This window comes from Rhipicephalus microplus, chromosome X, assembly GCF_043290135.1.
Source record: "Rhipicephalus microplus isolate Deutch F79 chromosome X, USDA_Rmic, whole genome shotgun sequence".
NCBI lineage: Eukaryota > Metazoa > Arthropoda > Arachnida > Ixodida > Ixodidae > Rhipicephalus > Rhipicephalus microplus.
Genome location: NC_134710.1, coordinates 117,381,678 through 117,398,083, shown reverse-complemented (window position 1 = coordinate 117,398,083; position 16,406 = coordinate 117,381,678). Strand labels below are relative to the sequence as shown.

General features: G+C 46.2%; 1 protein-coding gene across 3 annotated transcripts; it reads left to right on the top strand.

The window, feature by feature from the left end:
• Positions 1-11,393: 11,393 nt before the first annotated feature.
• Positions 11,394-14,600, top strand: HemK1 (HemK methyltransferase 1). Of its 3 annotated transcripts, none has more exons than XM_037427578.2 (5): positions 11,394-11,765; positions 11,851-11,936; positions 12,007-12,220; positions 12,787-13,016; positions 14,296-14,600. In XM_037427578.2, exons 1-5 carry the CDS (start codon positions 11,619-11,621, stop codon positions 14,540-14,542), a joined length of 924 nt encoding a protein of 307 aa, XP_037283475.1. In that variant the 5' UTR covers positions 11,394-11,618; the 3' UTR covers positions 14,543-14,600. The 3 variants fall into 3 exon arrangements, with proteins under 3 accessions (XP_037283475.1, XP_075733579.1, XP_075733580.1); XM_075877464.1 differs by having other exon boundaries at positions 11,632-11,769; XM_075877465.1 differs by having other exon boundaries at positions 11,635-11,773.
• Positions 14,601-16,406: the final 1,806 nt, after the last annotated feature.

Genomic DNA, 16,406 nt, shown 5'->3' with positions numbered 1-16,406 from the left:
CACGTCCTCTTTTGTGAGTCTTGTTAGAGGTTCGGCAATTTTCGCGAAATTTTTCACAAATCGCCTATAATAAGCACATAAACCCAAAAATCGGCGTACCTCCTTCTTGTCTTTTGGCTTGGGAAACAGCCCCACGGCCACAGTCTTATCCGGGTCCGGGCCAACACCTTGAGCGCTGATTACATGACCGAGGAAACGAAGCTTCTCGAATCCAAACTGGCATTTTTCCGGTTTAATCGTCAAGCCGGCTGACTAGATAGCCTGAAGTACCGAACGTAGTCACTCTACATGCTGTTCAAACGTTGCTGAAAACACCACAACGTCGTCCAGGTAGACTAAGCACGACTGCCATTTGAGGCCTGAAAGGACGCTGTCCATCATGCGCTGGACACAGGCTGAATGGGAGTGCTTTAAACTCATACAGACCATCCGGGGTAACGAAAGCAGTTTTTTCACGGTCCCTTTCGTCCACTTCAATTTGCCAATAACCGCTTTTTAAATCCAATGAACAGAAATACCTTGCGTGCCGTAGCCGATCCAACGTATCATCACTACGTGGCAAAGGGTAGACATCCCGCTTGGTCACGCTGTTCAGCTTTCTGTAATCAACGCAGAATCTCAGCGTGTTGTCCTTTTTCCTCACAAGGACTACAGGCGACGCCCACGGACTATTGGATGGCTGTATTACATCATCCTTCAGCATCTCTTTCACTTGGCTCTTTATGATCTCACGTTCCTTCGGTGATACTCTGTACGGATTTTGGTGTACTTTTGGCGGCCTTGTAGCTTCATCTGTTATTATTCGGTGTTTAAAAACCTGGGTCCGCCGTGCTTTTGACGAGGTAGAGAAACATCCGGTGAAGTCTCTTACGAGGTCTTGAATGATTTTCTTCTCGGCTGGGGATAGATTTTGGCTGAGTGCAACTCTTGCCGCGACATCGGGCGCAGGTTCCGATAGTAGTGGCCTTGTAGCTTCATCTGTTATTATTCGGTGTTTAAAAACCTGGGTCCGCCGTGCTTTTGACGAGGTAGAGAAACATCCGGTGAAGTCTCTTACGAGGTCTTGAATGATTTTCTTCTCGGCTGGGGATAGATTTTGGCTGAGTGCAACTCTTGCCGCGACATCGGGCGCAGGTTCCGAAGTAGGTGATCCTGACACCAGACCACATAAGTCCGTCACTGTTTGAAAACCGTGCAGGAAGGCGATAGCAGTGTCCTTTGCAACGTGCTGAATTTCGTTTCCTAAATTCGTGAGCAATACATCGGCACATCCACCACGTAATTGAATAATGCTTCGAGCTACACAAATGCCTTTCATGAGCAGTAGTTCGATGTTTGCATCCACTAAACCTTCAGAATCAACGAATGCTTCATTTCTTACAATGACTATTACGCTGCATCGTGGCGGCACGGTAACATCACAATCTATAACACGTAATGCAGTGAATTCTGGCTCATTTGTTTCTATGGCCAGTTTGGTCGGAAAAGAGACACTAGAATTCTGCAGGTCGATTATAGCTCCGTTTGCTAGCAGAAAATTCATTCAGAGTATTAAATCTCTAGAGCATTCCGGAAGTACGACAAAGTCAGCAACGTAAGTAGCGCCTTAAATTCCGATTCATGCGGTACATCTTCCCACAGGTGTGATGATGTTGAAGGTGGAGAAGGTGAACTAAATCGTCGAGGGCTTGGCGATCGATAGCGAGCAGGCGCTGGTGATCTAGGCTGATGCTGGAAACCGGCAGTTGGAAACAGATGGCCGGAGAAGTAATCTTCAATTTCAACGGGTCTTTCGCCGTTTCGGGGGCATGGCGCGTTTGGAGAAAACCCACGGAGACCAACTCGTCGATATGGGCACATTCTGTACAGGTGTCCAGCTTCGCCGCAGTGAAAACAGAGAGGCGTCCTGTCGGGTGTGCGCCACACGTCGCTTTTTCGTGGCCTCGAATTAGCTGGATAGTTTGAGCCACGCGAAGCCGGTCGGTAGCCACTGGGAGCTGCAAACGAAGCAGTATGCACGGCGGGCTGGCGTACGGCATCGGCGTAAGTCGGTACGGGGCGTTCCTGCAATTGCTGTTCAAGTCGAACAGGTTGCGCCTCGGGTTCGGCTTGAAGAATGGCGTGGCGAACTTCATTTCTGATCATGGTTGTCCGAGACAAAACTGGCGTTGCGACTTGTCGGGGCAACAGCTTCTAGAGCTCTTTCTTCACAATGGATCGCACCATTTCCCTCAATGCTTCGCTGCTGTTTCCCAGGTTTGCTGAGAGGACATCCGCAGGAACACTACTCGTGTCATGATTGTAGTGACGGGAGCGCTGCTGCAATGCCCGCTCTATGGAGGTGGCTTCATTGCGGAATTCAGCAACTGTACGAGGTGGGTTGCGTACCAAACCGGCAAATAACTCCTGTTTGACACCTCGCATCAAGTGACGCAGCTTTTTCTCTTCGTTCATGTTCGGGTCAGCGCGTTTGAAAAGGCGGGACATGTCCTCAATATACATGCCAATGCTTTCGTTAGTGCGCTGGTTTCTGAACTGTAGAGCGTTCTCCGCCTTCTCCCGACGATCGGTGCTGGCATATGTAGCTACTATTTGTCGTCGGAATTCTTCCCATGTCGGTATGAACGCTTCGTGGTTTTCATACAACGTCCTCGCTGCATCCTCCAATGCGAAGTACACGCGACGCAGTTTCCTTGCTTCATCCCAGCCGTTGGTTTTCGCAACCCGCTCGAAGTGTTCTAACCAATCTTCCACATCCTCGAACGTGTCGCCGTAGAAGGGCTCAGGCAAGCGCGGTGGGGACAGAATAAGTTCCGATGATGTCACCTGGTAAGCCATCGTTCCGTTGTCTGTGGACGCTGCTTGTGTTGCTGGAGCACTGGGGAGGGGTGCGAATTCATGCGGCTCTCCTCAAAGGCGACGGCTTGAACGCTGGTGTACCGCAGTCAGTTCGCCAGGTTCCAATCGTTGAGGATCGGGGCTTCGCTCTCTTGCGCCAAGGGGGCTTCCAATCATACCCAGCACCGTCCACCAGAATGTAACGGGTGCAAGAGAGGAAGAGTCTAAAAAATGCCGCCATATCCAGGAAGTGAATGATGATGAGTGGGCGAAGCTCCGGAGGTAAACCTGGTAAACCATGAATCCTCCGTACATTTTGCCCACTCGATTTTATTGCAACGCTCCCCCTAGCGTACGTCGCCGCACTATATCGAACGATGACACGCGCCATATGTGGCATCATTCCTATTTTATAACACCTCGCATCTTTCATAATCAACTACACGTACCGCCGTCTAGTTTATAACATCTTGCATCTTTTGGATGGACGGACGGACGGATGGACGGACGGATGGATGGATGGATGGATGTATATGGCTGTACCTTTTAGATCGGGCGGTGGCTAGCGTAATACTTAATGCCGTCAGCTACAAGTACCGCCATCTAGTGAACACTGCAAGAACTGAACGAGAGGTGGCTACATACAGGGGACGCACAGCCCACGCCTTAAGGAGCTTCGCTCCTAAAACTAGTTTATTATGGGCGAACTTGTGCCCTGAAAATTATGTGCGAAAAGATGGAAGAGTCCACTAGAGCGTTCCGAAACAAAAACTGTTCATCTGCCCACGCACCTTCTTCTCCTTCGCAGCTCCAACCCACACTGGCTCGTGCCTGTGAACAAGAGGCATGAGTTGTGCGGCCCCAAGCAAGAGTGTGCACAAGACTGTGGACGCTGATTCTTCTTAATGTCGGATGTTGTAAACAGTCTCTTTGGCAATATTGTGTTTGCCGGTCCGAACGCCAAGTCATACAACGAGAAGTCGAGAAGATGCTCTCCAAAGGAGTCGTAGAGGCCTCTTCAAGTCCATGGGCATCACCTGTTGTTTTAGTCAAAAAGAAGGATGGCATGCAGTTAAAGTTTTTTGTTGACTACCGTGCCTTGAACAAAATAATCCGCAAAGACGTATATCCGCTGCCACTAATCGACGACGCCCTTGAATGCCTTCATGGCGCGCGATACTTCTCATCTATGGATCGGCGTTCGGGCTATTGGCAAATTTCTGTCGACGACTTTGACCGAGAAAAAACTACCTTCGTCACACCGGACGGCCTTTATCAGTGCAAGGTTATGCGTTTTCGGCTGTGCAACGCCCCGGCAACGTTCGAATGCATGATGGACTCTTCTCCTCCGTGGTTATAAATGGTCCACCTGCCTTTACTACTTCGACAATGTGATTGTTTTTCCCCAACATTTGAAAGCCACCTAACTCGTTTGTCGACCATTCTAGCCGTTTTTCGTCGAGCGGGACTCCAGCTGAACTCGAAAAAGTGCAATTTTGGACGACGAGAAATCATGGTCCTTGTTCATCGTGTAAGTGCTGCAGGCGTCCAACCGGGCCCTGACAAAATTAGCGCTGCTGTGAAGAACTTTCCTCTGCCTTCTACTACCTAAGATGTTCGTTGCTTTGTCGGCCTATGCTCGTACTTCCGACGTGTTATACACCATTTCGCTACGATTGCACAACCACTAACTGATCTTCTGAAAAAGAACGTGCCCTTCTCGTGGGGCCAAGACCAAGCAGCTGCGTTTTCCACGCTGATCGACCTGCTCACTTCACCACCAATACTGGCTCACTTCGACCCGCCCGCGACGACTGATGTTCGCACAGACACCAGTGCTTACGGCATCGGCGCCGTCCTCGCTCAACACCAGGGAGGCCAAACGCGTGTTATTGCGTATGCCAGCTGCCTTCTCTCCACATCTGAGCGAAACTATTCGATATCGGAGCGTGAGTGTCTTGCGTTGGTCTGGGCTGTAGCAAAATTTCGGCCCTACTTGTATGGCCGGGAATTTTCAGTTATTACGGACCACCACGCTCTGTGTTGGTTGTCGTCGCTCAAGGAACAACTGGTCGCCTAGGTCACTGGGCTCTTTGTCTCCAGGAGTATAACTTCGACGTAATTTATAAGTCTGGCAGGTTGCACCAAGATGCCAATTGTCTCTCGAGTTATCCGGTGAACCCTGCTAGCCTCGCTGTCCATGAGAGTGATTCTTGTGTGCTCGCCATATCTGATTTGCGCGCCATCAGCACAGAGCAGCGCTGGGACGCAACCCTCAAGACGGTCATTGAGCGAGTATATTCAGGACATTCCGACGCTTCGCTCCGTTAATATGTACTCCACAACGAAATTCTGTATCACCGCAACATGAAGCCTGATGGCCCGGAATTTTTGTTAGTTATTCCCCGACACCTGCGTGCCACCATTCTTCAACATCTGCATGACGCTCCGACGGCAGGACACCAGGGTTTTCACGCACCTATCACCGCGTGCTGCAACGGTTCTTTTGGCCAGGCCTGCATAAATTTGTGCGCCGCTATCTCGCTGCTTGCGAACGCTGCCAGCGTCGCAAACGTGCTGCTCTCCGTACGGCTGGCCTGCTGCAACCTATCGACATTCCCCCGGAACCCTTCTTCCGCGTCGGCCTCGACTTGCTCGGACCTTTCCCGACGTCCGTGTCAGGCAACAAATGGATTGCTGTCGCAACTGGCTATGCGACCAGATACGCTATAACTCCTGCCTTGCCAAGTAGCTGCGCTACAGACGTCACAGACTTTCTACTGAATGACGTCATTCTGCTGCATAGGGCTCCGTGCCAGCTTCTGATGGATCGTGGCCGTTGCTTCCTTGCAAAAGTTTTCGACTAAATCCTCCGTAGCTGCTCTACCGATCACCTTACTACTGCGTACCATCCCCAGACTAACGGTCTCACGGAGCGCCTCAACTGAACCCTTGCAGACATGTTGTTCATGTGCGTCTCTGCTGACCACCGTGACTGGGACGCAACGCTCCCCTACATTACGTTTCCATACAATTCGTCAAGTCATGACACCGCCGGCTATTCTCCGTTCTTTCTTCTGTACGGCCGCATCCCTGCGTTGCCATTTGACCCACTTTTTGCTTATGATACTACCGAACCGACGGTGTATGCTCAGGACGTTGCTTCTCGAGCCCGCGTCCCTCGCCAAATCGCGCACACTAGACTCACTGCTTCTCAGGCCTAACGAAAAGTCCGCTGCGATGACTGGCACCGCGACGTTGACTACCCTGCTGACTCTCTCGTCCTATTTTGGACGCCGCTTCGGCGTGAAGGCTTGTGCGAGAAGCTCCTTCCACAATACACCGGGCCCTACAAAGTTTCCGCAAGGTCACCGACGTCGACTACCTCATCACTCCCGTTCAACCACATTCATCATCTGCCACACTACCTACTGATGTTGTTCATATGTGTCGCGACTAAAACGCTACTATACTGCCAGTCCTGATTGACTTAACGGCGCCGTGATCGCGCTTCGTCATACGGGGGTGATGTTAAAAGGCAGTGGGCATGGCTCCGCCGTCGAAGACGAATCGATGAAGAAGCGGACTCGGGCGCGAGATGCTAGCAGCCCTGGGGTGTCCACACCTACCTGTAAATATTGGAAATACACTCGTTCCTCTCTTCCGTGTGTTTCTAATTCCCGTAACAATATATATTTAAGTGTATGTGTGCGTGTTTACTGTGTACAAGGTATATTTGTCAAAACAAAATGCACCCCTGCCTGCCTACACTTTTGACACTTGATAAAAGAAATATTCTTATAAAACAAAGCATTGTCATGAATTGCTGGCTGCGATGGCGTTACCCCAATAAATATTATAAAGCAGCACATTTTAAGCTGTCAATACAAAATGAGAACTGGTTACAGTGAATTTACGCAGATTAACAGATGAGCTATATATACAACTGGCACTTTTTAATTTATTTAAGATAACCCCTTTCGCGCAGAGTTCATAGCTCGGGGGTAGATGCGTTCCTTAAGCTCGGCTCCCTGGCTCGGCCTTCTGGTAATAGAGGCACTTGGCGCTTGCATAAAAGAACCAAAGTAAGCGCGAAAGCATGCAGTTAGAACAAGATAAGCTTTTCGGAAAGCATTAATTATTATCTTCCACAAAACTGGCATGATAAAGCAGTGTCATCACTGATATAAATGTTGTTCAACCTTACTTATGGTTTCTCGTGAAACAATCGAGCACATGGGGACTTGTATGAATAGTGCCCTGCACTGTCGACAAAACTAGCGTATGATTTAATCACGGTTTTGATACTTCTTTCTTTGTAGCTCGCCAGTAGACACTTATGATGTAGCGCAGCTCAAAGCTCTGCTTGAGAGTGAGAAATCCGTGCAGAGTCCGATTGTACATGGCTTTTGTGTATGTGTGTCGGTAGGCTCCCGAAACAGTGAATGTCTGAACGCGATTTCGGCGTGCCTGCATATTTACTCGTGCACTATGACGCGTAGCAGGTGTTCATACACTGATAAAGGCTCATACACGCTATGAACGCGCTAAGAACGAGCAATTACACGCTTTTGCCGGCTACAGCGCGCGCGCTCTCAATGCAGACGCTTCCGAAATCTTCAGTGGATGGATGGATTGATGTGGCTGTACCCTTTAGATAGGGCGACGGCTAACGCTACCTAGCCCAACATTTCTAGACTAGGTAAGTTGCAAAACTGAGCGATGTTGCGCAACGCTGCCACTGCCAGCGACAAATGTGGCGCTGCTGTCGCATCCGGATTCACTTACTGCATGCTCGCTCATGAACACCTAGCTCGCTCGTGTCACTCCCGTAACCTCCATCGCCTGTGCATGTTGCAGTGCGTCGATATCTGTGGAGGCTTCTTTCTGCGTGAACAGTTTTGTGCTTCAGTGCGCCCTGTTCTGCTTTGTATGTGTTGCGTGTTTTCATCATGCCCAGATGTTGCGTTCTCGGCTGTAGAGTAGCTACAGGAAATGAGAGACACCACGACATTTCTTTTGTGCCCACGTGTACCTGAGCAGCGAGAGGTATGGAACCACGCTATTCCTCGTGCAAATAAGAAACTGCCCAGCGCCTCACGTATGTGTGATATGCACTTTCATGAGAAGGACATCCTGAAGACTTTCACTCACGTCATATAATAAGAAAGTACAAATCGCAAGAGGAAAGTGGGAACTTGTCGAAGGATGCGTTCCATGAATATTCCCGCATTCGCCCGCTTACCTTGCCCACTTAGCCTTGTCGTGGGGCCCGCGACAAAGAAGCGAAAGCTGCCCGATAGGAGTGGGGTATTTTCCAGAATATCATCGGCAAAAAAGAATAGACTATCTCCGAGCACTGAGCTCGAAGACAGTGAAATAAGTCCCGACATGCCGTCAACTAGTGGCGTCATATCGCTTCAAGACATAGAAAACTGTTGTTTGCATGCTGGCGGAAATTTGTTGAGAATGGTGAGAGGTCTTGTGGTGTTTCTAGGGCTCAAAGAAAAAAAAAGAGCGCTATTTGTGGAGAAATGCGTTGTCGTCGCAGAAGACATGACAGTCACCATTAGCAGCCGCGTCCCCATCGCTTAGCCAAGTCGCCTGGCAATGCAGATACCATCACCCAATTGGCCGAACTTCTGGAGGACATAGAAAATCTGGAAGTGTGTTGATGTTGTCCCAGTGCGTCAGCAGGCAGACTCGTGAGTAATGACTACGAAGTGATCACAGATACCCCAAAGTGCGGTCTCTGCTCGAAGCTTTGGCTGCAGCTGTGTTAACATGTTTCATTAGAGGAAATCCAGAAGAAGCAAAGGGAAGACACGCTCAAGAAAATGGCCGCACGCGTAGCTTCTCGACGGTCTAAGTTCCTAAAGAATGTGACTGACATGAAAAAAAAAAAAAAGCTGACTACATAACCAGACAAAAGCCACGAGATTGCGTCACATAGTTGTAATTTATTTTCAAGCCCGAAAAACACAGACACAAAAAGAGGATGCCAGACATTGTAATTGGGGTTTTCGCGTCTAAAAATATATTGCGAACGTACACCAACTAGCAACTAACCGACAGACTCGTATGTTATGCTATATATATCAAGCATTGTTTATTGTGGGCAGTTCAGAAAACGATAATTATACTGTGTTTGCCTCACGCCGCTAAATATTACGCAGTACTAAGTTTCTGCGGATTCACAACAAATCTCGATAATATACTGTTGGCAGAGATCTTTCAGAACGGCCGCCACGGCGTCTTGACACGACGACTACGCGTCTTCGTCTGCTAGCGGAAGCTTGTTGCGCCGCCAGTGCCACCAAACTGGAAGCTGTCCCGGCGCCGAGTGACGAGTAGTCTGACGGCGGGAGTTTTGCAACTTACCTAGTCTAGAAACGTTGATCTAGCCGTAATACTTAGTGAACTAACCATTAGATTTATCTTTTTTTTCTTTAAATAGTGAGGTTGAGGATTCGTACTTTGCAGTGAAGGGTTTAATTTTCACTCGTGCCTTGACTTTTGCCACCAATCAGATAACCTTTTTCTAGTTAAGTCTACCCGCTTAAAGTCTATTTTGCCCTCCCTGTCCCTAAACCCCAGTGCTTTGAAAAACTCTGCGCCATCATCCTGAACTATAGGGTGAAGCCCTTTACAGAACATTATCAAGTGTTCCACAGTTTCTACCTACTCTCCACGTACACTGCATACCGTGTTTATACCCATTCGTATTTGGCCCGATATGTCTTGGCTCGCAATACTCCCGTCCTGGCCTCAAACAGTAGAGAACTACTCCGAGTATTATCACAAATCCTTTCCTTGGCAATTTTCCTGCTTAAAACTTCGATATATCTCTAGTGCGGACTTCTTAATCATGCCAATTCTCCACATGTCAGTCTCCGTTTCCTTCACTTTCTTTTCAACCGATAGTTATTTTTGGTTTGGCCACCTGCGGCTTTCTAAGTATTTACCAGTCAATTTCCTGATTCACTTCCTCCATTTTGTATCGACACTCTTTATGTACAAGTAGCTAAAAACCTTCCTAGCCCAACGCTCCTCCCCCATTTCTCTCAATCGCTTCTAAAATTTTATCTTGCTGCTAGCTTCCCTGCCCTCAAATGATGTCCATCCCATATCACCTTGTACTCCCTGATTTGGTGTATTCCCGTGAGCTCCTAAAGCAAGCCTACCTATTCCACGTTGCTTGATTTCTAATCTTGCTTCAACTTCTGATCTCATGCACAAGACCGCATTGCCGAACGTCAGACCAGGAACCATGACCTCTTTCCATATTCCTCTCACAACATCATACCTATTGTAATTCCACAGTGCCCTGTTTTTCATTACCGCTGCATTCCTTTTACCCTTAGTCGACACATATATTTCATGTTCCCTCAGGTACTCGGCCCCATTGCTTATCCATACGTCCAGATATTTGTATTTATCTGTTATCTCTAACGTGACCTCCTGTATTCTAAGCTCACTGCCTTCATTGTCATTAAAAATCATGACTGCTGATTTTTTCTTACTGAATCTGAAATCTAACCTATCTCCCTCATTACCGCAGATGTCCACCAATCTCTGCAAATCTTTCTTGTTGTCGGCCATTAGCACTATATCATCTGGGTATATCAATGCTGGTAGTGCCTGTTCAATGAGTTTTCCTTGTTTTATGTACCATGAGACTACAGCGCCGCCGCTACTGTCACCTGTCGGAGAATCAGCCGAGGTGCGGCGCGGCCCCCCTCTAGCTGTACATGCTCTTGTCAACGCCTCCTCTAAAAAGTTGCCTGAGGAATGGTTCGTGCTCCCAGCGGAGTTGGCCTGCCTTTAGTTTTAAACAAGTTCCGCACGGTGACGCTTGCAATCGACACTATCATCACGGCGGCGGCCGGTACCAGCTAAGCGTTTTTCATCTGCGGCTCATAGGGGCGCGTCAGTCGAGAGTTGTTCGAGACCTGCAACTGTGCACCACTGAGGGTGGCGATTTGGGCTTGTTGGTATGGTTGCATGATGATGGATGGTAGCGCAGACAACGAACACGGACAAGAGTAGGCACATAGACACAACACAGCGCTGTGTTGTGTCTATGCACCACTGTTTCGGAGGTAATGCAAAGTGTTGCGTTGTTGCACCGTCCGCCACAAGTGACGCTAGCGACCGAGAACATTTTAAAATAAAAGAGGGAAAGAGTGTGGCCATAGAGTTTTTTAAAATTAACTAGAGGGCACTCTGGCGCTGCGATTGTTCAGCGACCATGGGAATGATGGGTAGTACACACATTTACCTAGTCTTCGTACTTGTGGGTGGTGAATCGTACTTGCGGCTTTGTTTATTGCTGTGTTTTGATTTAGTTCTTAAAGAAAAATTCAACCCTTTTGAACTTCGTGACCCAACTTGTAAAGGTAAATAAAAAAATAGGGCGGTGAAGCGCAATCGCTGAACATTTGCTGATTTTTGTTTCGTGAAAAAACAGCTTCAAGCCACACAAACACACACGGAGCCAAGAGCAGGCCAGAAGTACGAAGTTTAGACAAATGTGTGTACTAGCCATCATTCCCATGCTCGCTGAAGCGCCGTGCGTTGCAGCTTCCGTAGACAGTAGCGCCAGAGTTCCCTCTAGTGTATATTTGTACCCTCGGCCTCGCGACCGATGCGGGGCGCCCACTTTTTGACGTAACGAACGGGACGCCTTCGTCCCATTCTGGAACGCGTACAAGACTGTGTTGCATTATTCCACCCGATGTGTCTTCGCTTTGTCCTGCCAGTTGTATATTTTCAGCAACATGAGGCAGGCGTGTCCGCGCTCAGCCGTTCAATTCACAAATTATTGGATGCGCGCTTTTATCCGTGCCGGAATCGAGCCAGGGGAGGCTAGAGCTTCACTTGACTGTTTTCTCAGCAGTGTACTCGGTAGAAGAGCGGCATTAGAGGTCTGTAAGTACGTCACATTTCATCTGGTGGGTGAAGAATAAACAGATATATACATATATTTTTTCAAACTCTTTTCATTCACAGATTCAAACACGACCAGAGAGCGCGAAGCATATCCTACCTCGACATGTGCATCGACTAAACTACTACTGCCAAAGAAGAGCGCAAAGGTTATTCGTCCAATTACGCGCAACTGCTGCACGTATTAACACGTTCACACCTGTTTGTTTGTTCGTATAGGTTGCCTGTTCAATATATCTTGGGAGAGTGGCAGTTTCACGGACTGCCCCTGAAAATGTGCCGACCAATATTCATTCCAAGACCAGAAACAGAAATGCTTGTAGACGTTGTCCTGTCGCACATTAACCGTAGCGACAGTGGCATTGAACGTATCTTAGACGTCGGCTGCGGCACAGGTGCCATTTGCCTCGCGCTTGCTTCCCGAACTACTAAGGTATGTGAGCGTTTTCAGCGGAATCGGTTATGCCGTGTGTAATCGGGGGCGTCGCGAGGATATATCGCGTACTGTTATCTCACGTAATACGGAGCACTTAAGATGCCATCTGGGTGCTTGCATATGCAATGCATGGGTAGTTCCAGCATGTGCACAGCACAGCTTTGCTGAGATTTCCTGCGAATGATTAACACTGTCAAGCATGAAGGGACATTTAGAGTTGAGTTACTTCAAGTGAGATTTCAATACCCAAAAGGTATATGGTGTGTTTTGCATGAAAAGGTAAACCCACAATTTAGATATGACTGTACAAAAAAAGGGGGAGGGGAGTAGGTTATAAGTTGACAACACAGACTTTGTTTTTACTAAATGCCATATTAAAAAGCCCTTGCTCGTGAGTACACATCAAGGAATCTAACTGTCATAAAACATATAGTCTGCAGGACACTGGTGTGTGAAAAGCTGCCCATGTGCACAAAACTGCCAGACATTTTGTTTTCTGACAATTGAGTGAGAAAGCACGCTACTTAAATTAATGCACCTGTATTCATATTTCACGCTTCCAGGTTCATTACACAGGCATTGACAAAAATGTTCTGGCTGTCAAACTAGCTGAAGAAAATGCCTCGCAACTGGGCATGTCAAAAAGAGTGTCCTGCTACGTGGCTGAGGTGACATCAACTGGCTTAAAATGTTTGCTACCTCACTTGATCGGCACAGTTTATGATGTCATCGTCAGTAATCCCCCTTATATTGCCATTGAAGAGTCGCGCTCAATTGAGCCAGAAGTATTGAGGTGAGTGATTGTATCGCAAGGTCGACAACTGGGCTAGTATGTAAGGTTCCATTCATACTCTATGAGCGCAAAAAACACCCAGGCGTCGTCATGTCTACTTCTTCATCTGTGTTTTTTCACTTTCAAAACCCTAATAGAGTGATTTTACACTTAGAGGGGAATTAGGGGTTAGCTGCTGTGCATTTTTGAATACCTGGCACATTTTTTTTTTTTTTTGCTAGTGATGGTCTCTTTCCACCAGTAGTTGTCCTGTGAGGCCTTCATCAAACTGCTCAGTAAAAAATTACTATCATTGACCTTCCATGAAAGTGATATATGATACAAAAAATAATTTCACCTTTGCACCTTTAGGTACTTTTGAGATGTTACCCAATTTTCAATTCTTCTAAACTTTCAAAGAATCACATTTTCCTAATGCATTCCAGTTGGTTATATAACAGGCACAATTGATTATTGTAAATTGTCCCTATAAGTGTTGGAAGCTGCAATCAGCCTAGTTAAAAAGTGGTTTGAAACTAAAAGCACAAGCTTAAGGCAAATCCATGTGCAAGCCACTTTTTTCACGCTATCTGAACTTCCATACTTGTACTCCCATAACACCAGAACCATTTGTTTGCATTGTTATATAAAACTATGATAAAAGCATGTTATCTTCACAGCCATTAATACATGCTATTTAATTATTTGATTAAAGAGAGCAGTTTGCACTTTTCAGTCCACTGATTAAATAGCTAAGAAATATTTATCCAAACTTAAAGCTGAACAGTTTTTTGCGTTCCTTCACCTATCACACTATTTTGTAATCCCTATGCTTATTTACCATGTCTTTGTGCATTGTCTAAAGTGTCAATTGCCTTCCTGCGATCTTTGCCACAATTGAAATATTTTCAATTTTAATGTTGCTAATTTAATACTTAAGAACCCATATTTACTACAAGCATGTTTTAAATTTTGTATATTGTATTGTTCTTGTTAACTTTACCTGTCTGTTTTGCTTATTGTACTGTTGTTTCTTGTATGCAGATTTCACAGCAGGTCTCCCTTAGAGTTTCTGCTTTGAGAGCTCCTCCTGTAACACTTAGGCACTGTCACTTGTATTTTTATTACATGACAGCAAACAACTGGGGGATCAATATGTAGAGAAAGCAGCTCTTTTTATATATATATATCTGTCAGCTATCACCAAGACATAATATACAATATGTTCTATTGTGGATGTAAACAATTCAGTTGCCATGTTGTGGAAATGTATTTCTAAAGGTTTCAATTATGTCTTCAGGCATGAAGACCATGCAGCTCTTTTTGCTGGCGTTGATGGTTTGGACGTTGTGCGAGGCATTCTGCAGTTGTCAAAGACAAGGCTCAAAGTTGGAGGGCATCTATTTATAGAAGTAGGACTGTCGCATCCGCCCCTCATTCAAGCCATGTTGGCAGCTCAAGAGCACAGTGAGATGTTCAAGCTGCTGGCAGTGCACCCAGACTTCACATTAAGGCCGAGGTTTGTTGAAATAAAACGAATAAAGTGAAAATATTTCAGTGGAGTCAGTGGAAGAAAACAAGTTGAATAAAGCAGTACTGGCATGACTTCCCTTCTTGCATTAAATGAATGGCATATGATGTCTGTCTACACCCTAGAGCTAACACTGGCAAGCCTAAAAATCACCAAAATAATTTTCTGTGAAAGCATCTCCACAATTAAAATTGGCGTCATTTTTGGAAGGTTGCACAGCATTGAGGTAATGCTATGCAGAAAGAAAACAATTGTGTAGAAAACAGGTTATAACATTAGTTATTTTCTCTAACTCAGTTTATGTTGCTGCTTGTCTAGAAAACCAATGTAGCAGCCAAGAAATAATATCTCGGGTTTCGCATGCCAAAACCACAATATCATGTCATAGTGAGGGGACTGGAAATATTTGAACCATCTGAGTTTCTTCTAACGTATACCTAAATGTATGTAGGCAGCTGGTGTTTCATTTATCTTGCTTCATAGTATGGTTGTCGTGGCCGAGAATCGAGCCCTCATCCTTAAGCTCAGCCGTGTAACACCCGACTTGCTAAGCCACTTTAAGCAGATGACTAAGGAAGCCTTAGTATTTCTTTTTCTTGTATTTTTCTTGTCATGGGGGCTTCCACCGCCACGACAATGTAAAATGTATTTATTTTTAGACAAACCCCTTCCATGACTACACTTCTATATTTATGAGCCATTAATGGCTCATATTGCTCCACATTAACTCTAAAATATAGAAAACATTCTAGGAAGTATCTATAGGTCATTTTAATGAACAAGTAATGTTATAGTATGAGACGTCTTTAAATGAACAGCTCATACTGCTTGCTTACTTTAAGTTTGTTAAAATTATATAAGTGATGCCACATCTTAAAGAAGTTAAATGCTATCTTCACATCTTAAGTTATACGTGGAACAAACTGCATCCAGATCTGGCCATTAGAAATATCAGAAACATGATGTCCAAACTCAGGAAGTTGGCAAAAATTGCCGCTTGATAGAAATGCATTTTAAAGGTAAAAATGAAACTCATCCACGCGGCAAGGCATATTTTCCATTATAGGAGCGTGGGAATCATGATTACTTCGAACATGTGGCCTTGGTGAACTCTTCATGCGAAATGCAATGGCAAGCAGCAAGGCGATCAATTCCCAGGGGATAATAGGAATAATATCTGTAGTTGTACGTCCCAAAACCACAATACGATTATGAACACAGAAGTGGAGGGCACCAGAAATTTCGACCGTCTGGTGTTTTTTAACTGGAAGAGCTTATTGCCATACGAATTCAATGCTGCAAAAGTTTTAAAAATCGGTCCAGTGCGAATGGAGTTACAAAGCTTTGTCGCATGCTGGAGATCTGGAAGCTAAGCAGGGAGGGATGGCAGGCGCAAAGAAAATACACCAGGTGCACCTCGTGACCTCGAGCACTTTTTTTTTTTTCGAATGCGTGGCTTTTTCAGTGTGATCGCACGTGCACACATGGACAAGTCACTGGCTCCCGCGGCGATCTCTGTCACGACCGTGCCCGCCATGTTCAAATCACCCAATGGCTGATAGATGGGCTTTCTAGAAGTGGTTTTTGAGCGTCTTATGTCATTTGTCGAGAGAAGAGAAAGCAATGTTTAGCTGCCTTTGATAATTTATTGTGAATTCTAGGCCACGTGCAGCGCTACAATATTTCGCTCGCGTGTTCTCCGGAGCCTTTACTACCGATCGGCAGCATTTTCTGACCATGCTCAAAAAGTGTTGCAGGGCCCTTTTATGTGTGAACACTCTGAGGGCAGGCAATATATTTTTTTCAAATTCTAAGGCCTTGGTAGTACATATCACAAAAATATGCAAATATTCGTTTCAAATGAGTTCAGTAAACAGCGG

Coding starts and splice junctions, on each gene's coding strand:
- HemK1 (XM_037427578.2), top strand. CDS start 11,619: ATGAGGCAGGCGTGTCCGCGCTCAGCCGTTCAATTCACAAATTATTGG. Junction 11,766..11,850: donor GTAGAAGAGCGGCATTAGAG/GTCTGTAAGTAC, acceptor TTTCATTCACAG/ATTCAAACACGACCAGAGAG. Junction 12,221..12,786: donor TTGCTTCCCGAACTACTAAG/GTATGTGAGCGT, acceptor TCACGCTTCCAG/GTTCATTACACAGGCATTGA.